This window comes from Zalophus californianus, chromosome 13 (genome assembly GCF_009762305.2).
Source record: "Zalophus californianus isolate mZalCal1 chromosome 13, mZalCal1.pri.v2, whole genome shotgun sequence".
Taxonomy (NCBI): Eukaryota; Metazoa; Chordata; class Mammalia; order Carnivora; family Otariidae; genus Zalophus; species Zalophus californianus.
The window spans coordinates 3715863-3733123 of NC_045607.1; the positions used below are offsets into that span (position 1 = coordinate 3715863).

Here is a 17261-nt window from a genome sequence, read left to right on the forward strand (position 1 = left end):
CCTCTGGCTCAGGCTACTCTGTAGGACGGTGGCACAGCTGTCCCCCTGGCATGGGTGGGAGTTTCACACCAGGGAGCTGGGAGGCACCAGGGTCTGCGTCCCCTTGAACTTCTCAAGAACACACCTGGAGCAGTAAGGGATGAGCTCGAGGCTGCAGGACACTCTGGGACCTGGCGTCTGGGGTACTCCCAGCTGCTCTCACCCAACCTGTAAGAGGAAACTCTCCTCTGGCTCCGACGCCCGCAGTGAGACACCACTTTCTCCTTGGAAAAGTGTATTTGGTAAGAACAACTCCAGCTGGGTCCCAAATGGATGGGATCCAAACCCAAAGACAGTCTTTGCCCGTCTGTGACCACGGGCCAGCTTCCTCGCTGGTCACCAGTCATCACTGCCACCAGTCATCAGCTCCAAGGTGAGACCACCCCGCCCCCGGCCACATCCTCCCCACCTCCAGCTCCTGCTGTCCTCGGCCAGAGAGAGGTGCTGGGCCCCGGCTCATCCTGCTGGACACTGGGCTGGCTCACGGCTGCGAAAAACCGGGTCACACCCTCTGGGGATGTCCCCAAGCACCCAGGGCCGGAGGGCAGTCCTGCGCAGCAGGCGTCACGGGCGGACGGGCAGGACCAGGGTCAGCTGCACCCGGTGCTGGGAGCCCAGCTTTCCTCGGTGGCAGTGGCGGTGGCGGTGGGGGAGGGGGGGGCGGGGGGGGTGGCTCCTCGGGCCGCTCTGGTTACCGTGGGCAGCGATGGGGAGACACGGCTTGTCCCGGTTCCATCGCCAGTCCTGCACGATCAAGGACGCCCAGGCTTGGGGGCAGGGCCGTGTCACACGTAGTCCAGAATCTCCGTCTCCATCTCGTTGTCGCTGCCATCAGACGGCTTGAAGTCCTCCTCCTCCTCTTCCTCCTCCTCCTCCTCGGCCCCCGACTCATATGTCAAGGGCTCTTGCCCCCTGTCGGCCTTGGCCGGGCTGGAGAAGAGAGCTGGGGCCAGGAGACAAGGCCGTGTGTGTCCCAGCTCAGGCCTCCTGGGTGGCCCCCGGACCAGCTACTGCCGGCCTCAGCCCGAGAGAGGCGCCGGACAGCCCAGCGTCCGGACCAGCGATCGGGCTGCCGGGGGCCTATTCACGACGCGTGTCTGGGCTCAGGCCCCAGGGAAGCCGCCTGGGGAAGTACAGAGGGCCGAGGGGCCTGGCACCCTACAGCGTTAACAAGCACGGCAGGGCAATACGGAAGCCAACAGCTTTGCAAACCACTTCCGCACAGGAGGCTGGGTGGCTTCACGGGTCCAAGGGGCCCCGACAGCGTGCAGGACGTGCTATGTGAGTGCTTTTTTCTGGGGACAGGGTCCAGAGCCTCAAGCAGATTCTCAGATGGGGCCGGGTCCCAAACGAGGCTGAGAGCCCCTACTCCCGTCAGCTCCGTGGAGTCTGGCGGGGTCCAGGAGGGAGCAGTGAGAGGGGCCCTCTCGCTCACACACACCCCCCCCCCCCCCCCCCCCCGCCTCATCAGACCCGCAGACCAGCAAGTGCTCCCTTTTCCTCACATTCCCCTACCACCGGCCAGTGACCAGGGCTGCCTGGTCCTGGGAAACGGGCAGCCCGTGGGGGGGTGACAGGCCCCCACACCTGCTGCCCCAGCTCTCCCGGTGTAAGAAGACAGGCTGGATGTGCCCACAAATGGCTGGAAGAGGTAGGGGGGTGTCAGGGCACAAAGCGGTGGCTCCAATGGCGGCACCAGCCCTGCTCCAGCCCTGCGCCAGCCCTGCACGAGCCCTGCTCCAGCCCTGCACCAGCCCTGCTCCAGTCCTGCGCCAGCCCTGCTCCAGCCCTGAGCCAGCCCTGCGCCAGCCCTGCTCCAGCCCTGCGCCAGCCCTGCTCCAGCCCTGCGCCAGCCCTGCTCCACCCCTTGCCCTCCGGGCCTGTCTCCACCCAGGGAGAGGCAGGCAGCCTGGGGGATCTGGCTCCCGGGGGGATGATTCCACTTGGGTGTAATTCCTTGGGGAGCAGGGCCTTTAGGGATACTTGCTCTGTCCCAGAGCAGGGCCCCCCTTCACCCCGAGCGCTCTCACCAGGCCTCTTGGAGCGGATGGTCTGCCGGATCATGAGGGACATTGTGTCCCTCAGATCATCACTGGTCTTGGGGAGGCACCAGCCATCTCGCTCCGTGCAGCAGTTCTCAGCCCCATCATTGCGGTGAATGATCCTCTGCAACCTGGGGGTAGGGACACAGCATTTCAGGGTAGGCTTTTGCCGACAGGTGCCGTGAGGGTCTGGCAGAGGCGGGGCAGTGCTGGGAACAGTAACACTGGGGCAGCCGTGCAGAGGGCCGAGCGCAGCACTGAAGAACACCCATGGAAGCCAGACCCTCGCGGCTGGGGTCCTGACTGGTGTGGCCCCTGCCTCCAAGCTGCACAGACGGTGGGGAGTGGCCATGCGAACTTTCCTACGAAAACCCCGGGCTCTCACCTGACTCAAGCTGCATCTAACGAGTTCCCGTCTCTCCCCATCCCAGCGCCCCCCACCCCCTTTATAAACATTACTAAGAACAACTGGCTGGGAGGCTGGGAGGTCATTAGGACTCCAGTGTCGGCCAGGAGACTCAGGAACCGCGTCCCGAGCCTCCATGTGGGCGACAGAGGAGGGGGCCACGGGTCTCCGCCCCACCCAGCGCGGCGGATCAGGGGGTGTGGCCCAGGCAGACCCCAGAAACCGCTCCTGCGGGCCACGAGGCAGACAGAGGTGCCCCCAGCCCCCGCCGCCCAAGCCAGGGCTTCCCACCGAGGCCGAGAGCCAGCAGAAGAGCAGCAGGGAAGGCCTTGGTCCAGAGCCCCACCATCCCCCACCCCCTGGCGCCTCAGGGTCCCTCATACGTACTCTTCCACGTTCAAGTCACATAACTGGTAGAACATCTGTCGATAGGGTGGCAAGGCCCCCTCCCGGAAGACGTAGACCGAGTCCTGGGCAGAGGACGGGAGGACAGCGGGTTGGAGCTCGGAGCTCTCCCCAGCCAGTGTGCACCTGGCGGGCCCGGCTCCCCACCGCCCCCCGGATTCGGGCGGTGCAGACAGGCCAGGGGCCAGCAGCAGGCGTGCAGAGGCCCCGGCGCCGCCGGCTCTAGGACCACGAGCCACATGTTACGGCATGGGCTGGCACGCCAGCTTTGCGAGCCTTCTGCAGTCTGCCCTCGTTCCTCACCACCTCCGACCAACCGGTCCTGTTGTGGCTCCACATGCCACCTGCCGAGAAGCAGGGCTTACCGAGTGTCTGTTTTCTAGAGGTAGGGACGGTGGCCCGAGTGAGGGTGCTGGAGGAGGGGGGACGGCCACTGAGGCGAAGACGCAGCTGCCCTCCTAAGGGGACAACGACGGCGCCTGTGTCCGTGCCCCTCCGCGCCCCACTGCGTGAGGAAGCCGAGCCGGGGGGGTAGGGGAGGACCAGACAGCCCACGTGGGTGGAAGGCCCAGAGGTTCCCACCTTCGGGTGTGCCGAGGACCCCGCGAGCCTGTGAGGGGTGCTGGGCTCTTGGCTGCCAGCACCCCGCCCCGCCCCCAGCGGGGGGCCCGCGGTCTGCCGTGGCTCTGCACACTCTCGCGCACCCCAGTCGGCCCATCCGGGCACCGGCCACGGGCTCACTAAAGGCAGCCATGCACAGCTGCTGTGTCACCTATCCCTCTTGGAGACATGCCCAGATGGTCCTCAGTGCCCACTGCCCACACCAAGCTCTCACTGTGCTTCCCAAGGTCGTCCCGGAAGGCACTGGTGGGCAGAGCTGCCTGTCAAAGCCCATCCTGCTGGCCCAGACCAGGGACTCTGGGAGCAAGTGTGTGCCCAGCCTGCAGATGGGAGGTGCCTCCTCTCCCCTGTCCCCTGCACCCTCAGCCGGGTGGGCGACCGCTCTCCTTTGGGGCTCAGGGGGCACCCACCTTGAGCTTGTACTTGTTGGAGGTCGATTTCCGCGTGCTGGCCATCCCCGATGGGCCCAGGCCCTGCTTCAGGTCATGCATGGTGACAAGCTGGCTGGCTGTGAGGGGACAGCAGCAGTACTTTGGAATACAGGAGGACGTTTCTCCCCACCCCTCCCTGGTGTGCTGGCCAGCAGCGCCCTGGAGCGACCCCTTGGGGAGCCCCACCGCACCCCGCAGTCCAGATGCCCACCTTCCTCGCGTCTCTGTGAGGGCAAATCAGCCCCGATCCCACAGGGCGAGCAGAGGCACTTACGCATCTTTTTGACGGTGATGGGAAGGCTGTAGTTGTAGGTGCTGCGCTTGGCCTTGACAGGCATGTCACTCGGGGCATAACCTGTAGGCGAGGAAGGGCATGTCGGGCGCAAGGAGGCAAAGAGCCCCTTCTTGCAAACAAAACTGGCTTTGCACTAATGGCGCACCAGGGTTCCCCGGGGCCGGCTCCTGAGAAAGGGATGCCAGGGCCCCCGCACCAGTTGCCAGCAGGCCCCATTCCAGGGCCAGCCACACAGGACTGCAGGTAGTGGGACTGGCCCAGGGGCTGGACGCGTACGGGGCGCCCGGACCCCACCGCAGGAGCAGGAAGCAAGTGGAGTAACTGAGTGGGTGAAGAACGGGTTCAGCAGCTTGAGGGCCAACGGTGGAGCCAGGACTCAAGCTGGGACCCTCATTTCTACGCTATTCTGCAAACACCTCACCAAGGAGCAAAGGCTTTTTCGTCTTCACCACATGGATTCATTCTTATTCCAAAAGAGAATGCTAGCAGCAGAAAGCAATTAAGAGAGAGAAAGATAGAAAGACATCGTTTTAGTAATTTTTACCGTATTTCATTCCACAACGGATTCGGAAATCAAGGACTTGATAAATCTTGGCGTCTGGGTTTTTTCGGGGATCGTACCCATATCGGATCCACAGGCTTCTCCAGGGACCTGTTATCTGGAGACAAAAGGCAGGAGTGTGAAGTGGGGCCAAGGCCAGTCCCTGGCTCCCTCAGGGATGCAGGCCCGGGGCGAGGGAGCTGAACACCCCGAGAGTTGGGGACACAGCTCTGGAACCCCACCCCAGCTCTGCCCTGTGCGGTTCTTGGGCAGGTCACTTGGCCTTTCTGAGCCTTGGTCTTCCCGCTGGAGGTGAGAGGAGCCCCCTTTCCCATCGCTTCTGTGAGAATTATAAGAGGTGATGCCCCAGGAGCCTTTACCACGCCTCCTGGCACACAGGAAGTGCCCAGGGAGCGTTTCCGCCATCCCAACGGGGGGTACTTCTGAGGTCCTTATGTCTAGAAAGCCAATCCTAAAAGACAGCCAGTGGCTCTCAGAAGTCTGGGGCTGGAGCACAGGAGGGATGAGCCTTCCTTGTGCCCCACCTTGTGCCCCACCCGTCATCACCGTCATGGGCACATCTCAGGCTTGCCTCCCCAGGGCTCTATGCAGGGACCCTTGGCAGGTAGGATGCCTTCCTCCAGCGCCTTTGGGAACCGCAGTAATGACACCTCATCCCCAGGCCCTTCTGGACTGAGTCCAAGGTGGATCTGCCCCTCCTACCCCCACCCCGACTCAGCCCAGGTAGAATGAGCCAAGGCTGGTGGCCCTGGGGTTGGGGGGCCTGGATTCTGCAGCCTAACAGGCTGGGGTCCCAAGTGGTTCTGTCACATGCTGGCTAGAGGACCTTGGCACATCAAGTCACCTCTCTGAGCCCCGGCTCTGCCTCAGAGATAAGAAGAGAATCCTGCTGCCACCCCCCAGGGAGGGGAAAAAGGATGTAATAGGTGCACAGCACTTAACCCAGCACCTGGCCCTTAGAACGTTCTTAATGTGAGATCGTTTAAAAATGTATAATCCCTGGGGCGCCTGGGTGGCTCAGTCGTTCAGCGTCTGCCTTCGGCTCAGGTGATGATCCCAGGGTCCTGGGATCGAGCCCCGCATCGGGCTCCCTGCTCAGCAGGAGGCCTGCTTCTCCCTCTCCCGCTCCCCCTGCTTGTGTTCCCTCTCGCTGTGTCTCTCTCTGTCAAATAAATAAATAAAATCTTCTAAAAAAAAAAAAAGTATAATCCCTTTATTTAAAAGTTACATAATTATTCTTTAATCCTAAAATCATTCCAGTACGGTCAGCATTACTAGGAGGCTGTGGAGGGCCTTCCTAGGGCTGTAATAAGCCGCCTCGGGGGGGGGGGGGTGGGGTACCGGGACAGGGCCACCTGCTCTTGCTGTAGCTCTGACAGGTCAGATTAGCAATCAGGGCGACCCTGGTGGGAACCAAGGCAAGAGGCTGGGCACTCACCATGTAATAGGCCACGAAGGGCAGCAAAACCTTGAGTTTGTCAGGGTGGACGCTGATGTTGGCCTTGACAGCGTTTCGTGACCAGATGGGACGGATTTCAAACAGCTGGGGAGGCAAGGCAGAGACTGAAATGAGCACCAGCAGCTTCCCGCCTGCCTGGCTCAAATTCTCCAGCATGGTCTGGTCCCCAGCAGACCCTTCGGGAGAGGAGCTGGTGGAGAGCAGGGCAAGGAGCAGCCTCTAGGAACTGCTGCACCCACTCACTGGTCCCTGCCTTCTGAAGCGGGGACTGCACACCCAGCCTGGGTCAGGTGTGGCTGCAGGGCCTGGGCATCCTGAAATGACCACAAAGGACACGGTCTCTCTCCTCATGCAGCTCACAAAACAGTCGGGGAGACAGACGACCAAAGGAGCCAGAGCAGGGCCAAGAGGGGGACATGCCAGAGTTCTGGGACCCCGAGCCCCAACCTAGAGGGTGAAGTCTCAGTTGGGATGTCGTGGAGGCCAAAGGGGACAGCCTGGCCCAAGGGAGGACTGCAGGAGGCCAGTGTGGCTAGAGCGTGGGCAGGGGCCGGGGGGCCAGGCCAGGGACTGGGCTGTGTCTGGAGGACTAGCAGGGCCCTCAGATAGTGGTCCCCCATGGCTCCCCTCCAGTGACCAGTGACTGCTGGAAAATCGGTCAGGTGTCCACACAGTCTCTTTAAGAAATAACCCCCCCCCCCCCCCCCCCCCCCCCGCCGCCAAGGGAACAGTCGGCTTCAGCAAGGGCGGAGGCGAGCCTCCGTGAGTAGCAACGTGGCCTCCCTGAGAACCTGCCGTCCATGCCTGTGCAGGCATGAGCAACAGAGGCCCCCGCTGGCTCCTCTCAGGACCCGCCGTCCGGGGGGCAGGCGGAAGGCTGCTCTGTCCCCTCCAGCACTAACGGGATAAAGCATCAGGGGGCATACGGTAGGTCCTCCATCTGGTTTCTTGCCACCAGTGATGGATAAATGAAAGCTTCCTGAACCCCAGAGCTCCACTGTGAGGTCACGAGCAGACAATGCACTGATCGCTTCCCACCCCTAAGGGACCTCTCAAGAAAATTCTAAGAAGTATCTTCAACCTTGGGAATGTAGGGCTTATACCGGCGTGGCTTTGAGACGGGACATCTGGAGCTGAAACGTTCCCATGTGCCGATGAGCCGGTTTTAAAAAGTCAGTACAGCCATCTGCAGAGCGAGGGAAGGGCCCCGCTGGGTAAACGGGAGGTGGTCAGTGCAGAGGAGGGCCCCGGGCTCGGGCTCACCTTCCTCAGCTCCTCCTCCACCCTCCGGTCCATGGGGTTGGTGGAGATCCTCCTCCACGTCTGGACTGCAGCCTCCAGCGGCTGCGTGGGCACCTCATCATCCTCAAAGTTGACAAAGATGGCGTTGTGGGGGCGCCGGGCCCTGCTCAGGCCGATCAGGTTCTCGCCTGAGACGGGGGGGTTGTTGTAGCCTTCCCTGGGGCAGAGAGAGCTGGGGTGGGCTGGAGCACCTCCAGGAGGACCCCAGGCACAGGCCTGCTGGACCAGGCAGGGAGCCCACGAGTGGGTGCCTTTCCCCGGAATCCGGGAGACGGGCTGGGGGAGAATCTTAGCACCTGTGCTCTCCAGCCGATGGCTGGGCAGGGGCAGGGGCAGTGACTGCTGCCTACAGCTCAGAGGGGCGCTGGGGCCCGTAGCTCGCAAGCCGGAGGAAGCCAAAAGCGGTGCGGCTGTTGGTCTCACAACCGCACCGAGTCACCCAGGGCACCGGACAGCCCATGAGAAACAGAAAACCGTCAGGCAGGGGTGGGCAGGGGGAGGTGAGGCGCGGGCACACAGGACACGCTCGGTCAGTTGTCAGGCAACACCCACACTTACTGACTCTGACGATTCACTGCCTTAACCCTCAAAACCACCTTAGGAGGAAGGAACCAATTTCCTACGAAGTAACTGACAGCAGCTAGAAACCTACCTAGAGTCAGAGCTTATATGGACAGGGCTGGGACTCTGGGCCCTGTGAACCCCGTCCTGCCACCCTCTGACAGAGCATGTTTGGCCCAGAAGCATCTGGACAACAGCTGCGTGAAGAGAAGACGGACATTACCGAACAGCACTGTCCTACAGCACGGGCATCAGAAATGAGGGTTCTAGTGCCAGCTGCACTCAGGCCTCTCTCTGCTGGCGCCAGGCCAAGATGCTCAGGTGGTTACCTCGTTAAGGTGGGATGTCAGGGGTCCTGGGGGGCTCAGTTGGTTGAGTGTCTGCCTTTGGCTCAGGTCATGATCTCAGGGTCCTGGGATCAAGCCCCGCATCGGGCTCTCCTCTCAGTGGGGAGTCTGCTTCTCCCTCTGCCCCTCCCGCAGCTTGTGCTCTCTCTCATAAGTAAATAAAAAAAATCTTTTAAACAAAAGGTTGGATGTCAGAAATGTCAAGAAATGTCAAGCTTATACTAAAGCAGGGAGGACAGTCTCAAGAAGCCCCACAACCCATCGTGAGCGTCAACGATTATCACCACATGGCCAATTTCATCTGTACCCCACTGCAAACGCACGAAATTATTTTGAAATACGTTTTTTCACTTTTTTAAAAAAGATTTTTTAAAAAGATTTATTTTGGTCGGGGAGGGCAGAGGGAGAGGGAGAGAGTCTTAAGCAGACTCCGTGCTAGTGAAGAGCCTGACATGGGGCTTGATCTTACAACCCTGAGATCACGACCTGAGCAGAAACCAAGAGTCAGATAGATGCTCAACCAACTGAGCCACCCAGGCGCCCCTTGAAATACATTTTAAAGTATGTCCTGGACATCACACATTTTCATTCAGGTGATTCTTACCTTTTATTTATTTCATTCTTTTTTCTTTGAGGTGGGAAGGGGCAGAAGGAGTGGGAGAGAAAGAACCCGAAGCAGGCTCCACACCCACCTTGAACCCAAAGCAGGGCTCGATCTCACGACCCTGAGATCGCGACCTGAGCCAAAATCAAGAGTCAGACGCTTAACCAAATGAGCCACTCAAGTGCACCCAGGTGATTATTACCTTTTAAATGTGTTTTCATTCTACCTTAATTTTTTACAAGAGTAGAAACCATCTGCCTATTTATAAAGGACACGTTGGAAAACAAAATTACAAGACGAGACCAAAGTTTGTGCCTTTTCTGTAAAGTGACCCCATTAGAAACCACCCCGAACAGGTGTGTCTGTTCTTCAAAGACATCCCCAAGACCCTGAAGAGCCCCAAGAGGGAAGGCCCTGGTGGCTCACTCCAGCCCAGGCAGCTGGGGTGGGCTGCCTGCCAGGGCCTGTCACCACAGGGAAAGGGCTCCTTGGCCGCCTCACCGACTCCCCCACTAACTTCCTCAAGGAGGAGGGACCCCTGTCAGGCCAGCCTCCCAGCCTCTCCTCTGCCCACAGTCTTGCAGGAGGCTCAACTTCCCTGGACCCATGGAGGGGCCAGCAAGGCTGTGGCCCACCACCCCCCCAGGCCCAGCAGCCCTGGTGTACCCAGGAAGGCCAGCAGAGCAGAAAAATCGATAGTAGCCCTGGGAAAAAAGGCAGGTTCTTTCCATTTGCTGGAACACTGATAAACCACATGCGGAGGAAAAAAGGGCCTGTGGTCCAAGGGCAGCCAGCCTTCCTCCCTTGTCCCTCTCCCAGAGGCCGGGGAGCAGCTGCCTACAGGTCCCACGGGAGAGCGGTGACTCAGCCGCTCCAGCCCGTGCCAGGGCTCAGCAGTGCGGAGGAGTCTAGTTTCCCTTACATATTTTTGTGTGTTTCTGACTCTGAGGGGAAATAATCAAAGCATTTTAGAAATATGCAAATCATCTCTCCCCCACCTAAAACTCCTGTGCGGAGTATCACACACACAGAAAAACCCATCACCCCACGTGGAGGGCTTTGGCCGGGAGAGGTGCGGCCCAACCCTATCCACTTACACAGCTCTGTCATACTCTGCCCCGGGAACCACCACTCACTCCTGTGGTCAGAAAGGGCTGGGGAGGGGGCCACAGATTCAACAGGCCTGAGCACTGTGAATGGAAGCTGCAGGGCGTCCTGCTTCTGGCTGGGGAAACTGAGGGAGGACTGGCACCAGAAGGCACAGGGGAAGCCGGTTCTCTTGCTCGTCCTGGCAAGAGCGCAGCAGGTTCGTGTGAGAACACAAGTCCTTCCCCATGGAGGGGCACGGGGGATGCTTTCTCGAGGATGCGCTGAGAAGCTGAGGTCGGGCAGGTCGGCAAGCGGGGTAGAGGTGCCAATCGCAGAAGCTGGTGCCTCAGCTGGGCCTCCGCTGGAGCGCTCGCTCTACTTTGGGCTGTGTTTGGAACTCTCCGTATTTTTTTAAGGGAAGAGAACAATACACCTTCTCCTTAGGATCAAATCTAAGCCCCTCACCGTGGTCTGTGAGACCTATCGCTCTCCCAGGCTCCCTCTTCAACCACTCCCTTGCAGGCGCCAGTCCCCTGATCTAGAATGTTCTCCCCGGATTTTCACATGCCCGGCTCTGTCATCGCTCAGGTCTGTTTCAAATGTCAGCCCCTCTGAGGGCCCTGAGCCCTCACCTCACTCACTGCCCCTTACGACCCACACCCCTTTTATCTCCTCTAAGACATGCATCTGGCCGCGGGTCCACTGCTCACGCCTGGTTCACTCATGCTCCCTCCAGCTCCCCACCTAGCCCAGCGCGGACCTCATCCGTTCTCGGCCGACGCAGGGCCCCAAGGAGTGCCCCGGGGCCATGACCCGCGGTCAGCACGTGTTGATGAACACATTTAGTGAGGAAAGGGAGCACTCCCATCCTCCCACCCTCTACAGACAACTGCTCTGGGCCCCATCTTCCAGATTTTTCTAGGGTCCTATTGTCACGCCACGATTTACTTTTATTTCACAGAATGTGCTCCTACACCTGCTTTTTTCATAGAGGAGGGTACCCAGGGCAAGTGCCACATCAATCCACGAGCCTGCTCTCACACGCTGCATGGTGTTCCCTGGCCTAGAAAGGCCATAAGTTCATTAGCCACATCCCAATTCACGGACTTGTTTACTCTCTCAAGCTCTGCCAGGCACTCACCGTTCTAAGTATTTCAAGGTACATACTTTTGGGCATGAGTCTTCCGAGTCTTAAGGTGACATCCCGACTCCCCCTCCGTAGAGTGGGAGCTTTGAGCAAGGTCTACGTCACCGGGTACGCTGCCTCTGGGAGCACAGGAGCCACGGGCCTGCAAAGCCAGCAGAACTAACTGCCTGACTCAGGAGTGGCAGAGTTGAGCCTGGGACCCAGGACCTCTGACCACAGAGCCCTGGCTCTGAACCCTGATGCTACAGTGGGGGTGGAGGGGCTTACCGGTGCTGTGTCTCTGGTCGATAGAAATAGTCCACTGGGGTGTCCAGCCGAGAGAAGATGGGTGGGGGGATGTAGAGCGGCAGCTCTTGGTGGAAGAAACTCTCCTTCTCAGGCTTGAGCATGAGCACTTTGTCATACATGGACATGTGCCTGCCGCCAGCCTCCGTGTGCACGGCCAAGTACTGGAAGTCGGACATTCCTGGAAAGAGGCGGCCAGATGGCAGACAGCCCATTACACCCTCCCAGGAACTGGCGGCTGCTGCGCATCGACACCCACATGTTCTCGGAGGTGCCAAGGGAGCCGTGCAGCGGGCCATGGGGGTGGAAGCTGAAACAGCACCTTCGGAAATACTTCTGTGCACGCGACTCCGCGCACTTGGGAGTCTCCCAGAGGGGCTGGGGGAGGAGGGGGCGATGTGGTGCGTGAGGGTCCAGTCTAGGTCAGCGCTTCTTGAAACACGGAGTGCACATGACTCACCTGGGACCTAGCTAAAGACTCTGGGATGCTGTACATCAGACAAGCCCCCAGTACCGGTGCTGCTGGCTGGGACGGAAGGTGAGCGGCAGGGTGCTGGCTCAAGCAGACAGATGGAAAACGCATCACGGGAAGACCTCGCCCCAGGAGGGACTGCCCTCTTTGGAGAGCACCGCATGCCACCAGAACGACTGACGTTCAAAATGCCCAGCTGAGGGGTCCCTGGCCCTGGTTTCATCCCATTCCACTTTCTAGCCCCTCTTCTCCGTCCGTGCTCTCTGCAGATTCTCTTAGAACTGCAGCTGACACTGCATTCCTAAGGCTCACTAGTAATCTACCAAGTGCCTCCTGTGTGCGCGAACTGGCCCTTTAATGGCATCCCCTAGACCCCAACCCTTCACGAGGGCCTGAGGAACCCAGGGTCCCACACTGGATGGAGAAGAGCCCGAGGCTGAGGGAAGCTGAGCACCTGCCCAAACAAACTGGCTCTTTCTTACTTACCCGCCCCACCACACCCCTTACCACCACTCACTGGGGTTCCCTATGGGCAGCAAACTGATTGAGGAGCCCATGGGAGACACCCAGTTGGCTAAGAGTTCAAAGGAACATGAGGTCCCAAGAGGCTGAGGTGATCTGGGAAGGCTTCAGAGGTAAGGCAAGACTAGCACCAGTCAAGACTCAGAGAAGGTTCCAAAACACTGAGGGTCAAGAATTGGAGACCTGCTAACCGGTTTTATTTGGCCCCACATGATGGCCTTAAAAATTAGGGGATTATTCACAGAACGTCAGCTTTTCGTAAGAATGCAGAAGATGGAGCAGCAATGAGCCCCCCATCCACTGAGAACTGTTGCATAGAGGGAGAAACAGGTGCCTCTTGGATGGGGCCTGGACTGTCCCACTCTGCTCACCCCCTGCCCCTCATTCCTGGGCACAGATTGTCCCCCTTCACTGCGTGGATGACCCACAGAGCACCTGCAGGAATGTAGACACAGGTCCTAAAATAATCCAACGCAGTAAGTTGCAGTTACCTTGAAATTTGTAAATGGTGGAGATGGTGCCAAGTATCTCTATGTCAAATGTGACCTCGGGGTGGGGCTCAGGCCCCGGCACCTCCCTCTGCCGCCTGGTCTTCCTCCTGATCCGGAGCAGCAGGCTGCTGGTACTGAAGCGGTTGGCGCACACTGGGTGGCAGTAAGGGTCCTTGGGCCGGAAGTACAGCTCCAGCCTCTTGGTGGGGTCTGCGTAGATCTGTGGCGAGGCCAAGGAAGACAGTGACCAGTGGGTAGCTAAGTGGCTGGCAGAGAGCTGTCTCTTGCTCCACAAAAGCCTGATGGTGACTCAGCTGACAAGGGGAGGTCAGGGGGCTCATGGTTCATTCTGAGCTTTTAATTCTCAAAAGACCCATTTTTCGAACCCCGGTATCTTAGTTTTTATCTAGTAGAGAAAATGAGGATAGTCTCCTCCTTCTAAGAGGCTGGAAAGCTAGAGACGATAACCGCCAGCTAAGTAGAGCACCCCCACCCAAGTGCCCGTCCAGTGCGGGGACTCATGCGCCTCCTGTGGCAACGTTCCATGGCGGTGTTCTGATGCCCAAGTCCTCCACGCAGGGACCGAGGCCGGCGGGCAGGGTGGCTTGTCTCCACCTTCCTACCCGAGGCGCCACCTGCCCCAAGGGTCTTGCTATTCAGTCTCCCGTGCAAATGTTTCCAAGTCTGAAGGAACTGAAATCAATTAGTAACAAGCACTTTGGCTCTGACTAGCTGTCACTTATCCTTTTCAAGCCTTTGCTCCTTCTCCTTAAAATGGAGATACGAACAGTACCTACTCACGGGATTCTAACAATGATTAAATGAATGATTGAACTGTTGAATATGCAACACGCTGTCTGGTGTCTAACTCGTGGTGAACACTCTACACAAGTCACGCACCCACAAGTGCTTGCCCCGCACAGAGTAGGAGGGACACAGTAAGAGTCAGCTGTGTGCACATGAAAGCCCAACAATGCTCACGGGGCCAAGAGCATCTGCCTTCTAGCTTGCTGGCTCCCCAATACTAAGGACACAGCCTGGCCCTTAGGAGATGCTCAGGAAACATCGAATGAAAGAAGGTTAAAAGGAGCCCCAACCTTCAGGAATCCCTTCTCACGAGACACAGATCTATGAGATCGTGAGGCTGGGAATAACCCCAGCTGCGGGCCTGGCAGAGAAGGTGCACAAGCAGCAGGAATGGTATGAATCAATGGCCAGTCTCTTCCAAAAGGCTCACACTGTAGTCGGATACAAATATCCCTGGGGTTAGTGAGAGCAAGGGTCCTGTCAATGCCGAGGTAGAGTCAGGATAAAAGAACAAAACAAGACTAACTGGGCCTCTATAGCATCCTGTGCTTAATGACAGGTTTTCAATATTCATTAAGCATGAGGAAGCAGCAGGTAAGAGTTCAGACTTCAGGGGGGAGACATGCATGAGTTCAAATCCCCACTGTAGCACGTGAGAGTTTGTTTGACCCAACTTTTCCTACCTGAGTCTTCATCTGAAAAAAGGGAAAAATGGGGGTGGGAGGGAGGGGGTGGCTGGGTGATAGACAGTGGGGAGGGTATGTGCTATGGCGAGTGCTGTGAATTGTGCAAGACTGTTGAATCACAGACCTGTACCTCTGAAACAAATAATGCAATATATGTTAAGAAAAAAAAAAAAAGAAGATAGCAGGAGGGGAAGAATGAAGGGGGGGGAATCGGAGGGGGAAACGAACCATGAGAGACGATGGACTCTGAAAAACAAACTGAGGGTTCTAGAGGGGAGGGGGGTGGGGGGATGGGTTAGCCTGGTGATGGGTATTAAAGAGGGCACGTTCTGCGTGGAGCACTGGGTGTTACGCACAAACAATGAATCATGGAACACTACATCCAAAACTAATGACGTAATGTATGGTGATTAACATAACAATAAAAAATTTAAAGATAAAAAAGGGGAAAAATGGTACCTAACTCCCTAGGTTGTTGTGAGGATCTAGTCATGCATATGACAAATATTTTGGAAAAAGGCACTATTAAAGATGTTAGGACTGCAGGAGTAAACGAGAGACAAGGTCCTGCTCTCATGGAGTTTACAAGCTGAGAGCAAGCGGCCAAGACAGACAATAAAATGTGTTAAAACATAACTTCAGATTGGAATTAACAGGTCGGGGCTCCCGGGTGGCTCAGTTGGTTAAGCATCTGCCTTTGGCTCGGGTCATGATCCTGGAGGTCCTGGGATCAAGCCACTGCTCAGCCGGGAGCCTGCTTCTACCCACCCCCCGCCCTCCCCCCATGCACGCTCTCTCTCAAATAAATAAAGTCTTTAAAAAAAGGGAATTCATAGATCGAGAAGGCAGATACAAACTACTAGAGGCCACTTTGATTAGGGTAGTCAGAGGACTCCCTATGGAAGAGACATTTCAAGATCTGGTGCATGTAAATCACTTCCCCTGAGCCTTGCACCAGGTAAGAAGTCATCCCAGGGGCGCCTGGGTGGCTCAGTTGGTTAAGCGACTGCCTTTGGCTCAGGTCATGATCCTGGAGTCCCGGGATCGAGTCCGCATCGGGCTCCCTGCTCAGCAGGGAGTCTGCTTCTCCCTCTGACCCTCTTCCCTCTCGTGCTTTCTATCTCTCATTCTCTCTCTCTCTGAAATAAATAAATAAAATCTTTAAAAAAAAAGAAGAAGAAGTCATCCCAGCTCCCTCATTTTCCGGGAGACCTTGAACAAACTGCCTCGGTTTCCTAGTAAAATGTGGACAATGCCCTTTGCTACCTGGCAGGGCTCTAATGAGGATAGAATGTAAGTAAAGCACCTGGTACCGAAGAAGTTGTTGGCCATTACCACCTTTATTTATTTTTTTTAAATATTTTATTTATTTATTTGACAGAGAGAGAGCACAAGCAGGGGGAGCGGCAGAAGGAGGGAGAGAGAGAAGCACACTCCCCGCGGAGCAGGGAGCCGGACGCTGGGATCATGACCTGAGCCAAAGGCAGATGCTTAACCGACTGAGCCACCGAGGTGCCCCCATTACCACCTTTAACCCCAACAACACAACACCCGGTCCCCTCTCTGTGAATGAGGAAGTGGCAGCCCAGCGCGTCGCGGGGGCTGTGGCTCCCCGGATCCCCGGAGGAAGGGATGGAAAGGACACGCCGCCCCTCCCTGGGTCTCCACCACAACCTTTTTCCGCTGCTCCCAGGGAAAAGCAGTCCTCCCAGGCGCGCAGGCGGCAAGTCCCCGCCCACTGGCCGCCCCAGAGCCCGCCCCGAGTTCCGTTGCCAAGGAAACCACACCTCCCCGGGTGGTCCCGCCCCTCCGGCGGCGGTCCCGAGACTCGGTCTCTCCCGCGGTCCCGGCCACTTCCCCCATCCCGCTCCTCACCCGGGAAACGCCCTCCTCGCCGCCCAGAGTCCGCAGCATCTTGGACACGTCGCGCACCACGCCTGGGTACTCCACGCACACCATACGCCGCTCGCGCCGCAGGTCCACGGGGACCGCGATCCCCGGCCCCGCGTCAGCCGCTGCCGTCGCCGCCGCCGCCGCCATCCCTGCCAGTCTGGCCCGGCCCGCCGCGGTCCGTCCCTGCGGGCGCTCCTAGCGGCCCCGCCGCAATGGTTCCGCGAAAGAATCGTTCCGGGTTGCCTCGCCGCTCGAGTCTCTCTACCTCCCTGGGCTCAGCGAGACTCGAGGCCTCTGAAAGCAAAGGCCCGAGGTCAGACCCCCACGCTTCGAGGTGAAGGACCGCCTGGTCCTCAATTCGGGGTTTAAAAAGAAGAGGGTAGCCCGAGGGGCGGAGCAAGGGCTTGTCGCTCCTAGCAACCCGCGAGGGACCCGGACGACTGTGAGACACCGCCCAGCTCTCGATTTCAGCCAATGAAAACCCGAGGGCCAACGAAGCGTCAGGGGGAAGCCTGCTTCCTCCCCTTCTCGCTAGCGCATAGATTTCAGCCAATGAGGAAGCAGAGCTGGGCCGGGTCCCCGCCCCTTTCTAGGGCTCCTTCCAATGACGGCTTGGGGGCAGGCTCGAGGCACACTTCCGTCCCGCCTTCCGGTGAGGGACGATCCCGGGGCTGAGTAGATTTCCGGCCGGAGTCGGCCGAGGGGTTTCCGCGGGTCTCTGACCCTGGTCCTGCCGGCCGCTCGGGGAAGACTTCTCCCGCGGCGCGCGGAGGCCGCGCGGAGTCGGATGTGGAA

General features: G+C 58.5%; 1 protein-coding gene across 2 annotated transcripts; it reads right to left on the reverse strand.

Annotated features, from left to right (window-relative positions):
- Positions 1–265: 265 nt before the first annotated feature.
- On the reverse strand, positions 266–16777 carry GTF3C5 (general transcription factor IIIC subunit 5). Of its 2 annotated transcripts, none has more exons than XM_027616611.2 (11): positions 16449–16777; positions 13081–13300; positions 11578–11776; positions 7524–7719; positions 6240–6344; positions 4784–4898; positions 4219–4299; positions 3924–4021; positions 2875–2957; positions 2070–2212; positions 266–982 (listed from the first exon to the last, which is right to left on the reverse strand). In XM_027616611.2, exons 1-11 carry the CDS (start codon positions 16611–16613, stop codon positions 825–827), a joined length of 1563 nt encoding a protein of 520 aa, XP_027472412.1. In that variant the 5' UTR covers positions 16614–16777; the 3' UTR covers positions 266–824. The 2 variants fall into 2 exon arrangements, with proteins under 2 accessions (XP_027472412.1, XP_027472411.1); XM_027616610.2 differs by lacking the exon at positions 266–982 and adding an exon at positions 996–1428.
- Positions 16778–17261: the final 484 nt, after the last annotated feature.

Coding starts and splice junctions, on each gene's coding strand:
- GTF3C5 (XM_027616610.2), bottom strand. CDS start 16,613: ATGGCGGCGGCGGCGGCGACGGCAGCGGCTGACGCGGGGCCGGGGATC. Junction 13,301..16,448: donor GCGAGGAGGGCGTTTCCCGG/GTGAGGAGCGGG, acceptor GCCTCGCCACAG/ATCTACGCAGACCCCACCAA. Junction 4,899..6,239: donor CCTTCGTGGCCTATTACATG/GTGAGTGCCCAG, acceptor TTTTGTCTCCAG/ATAACAGGTCCCTGGAGAAG.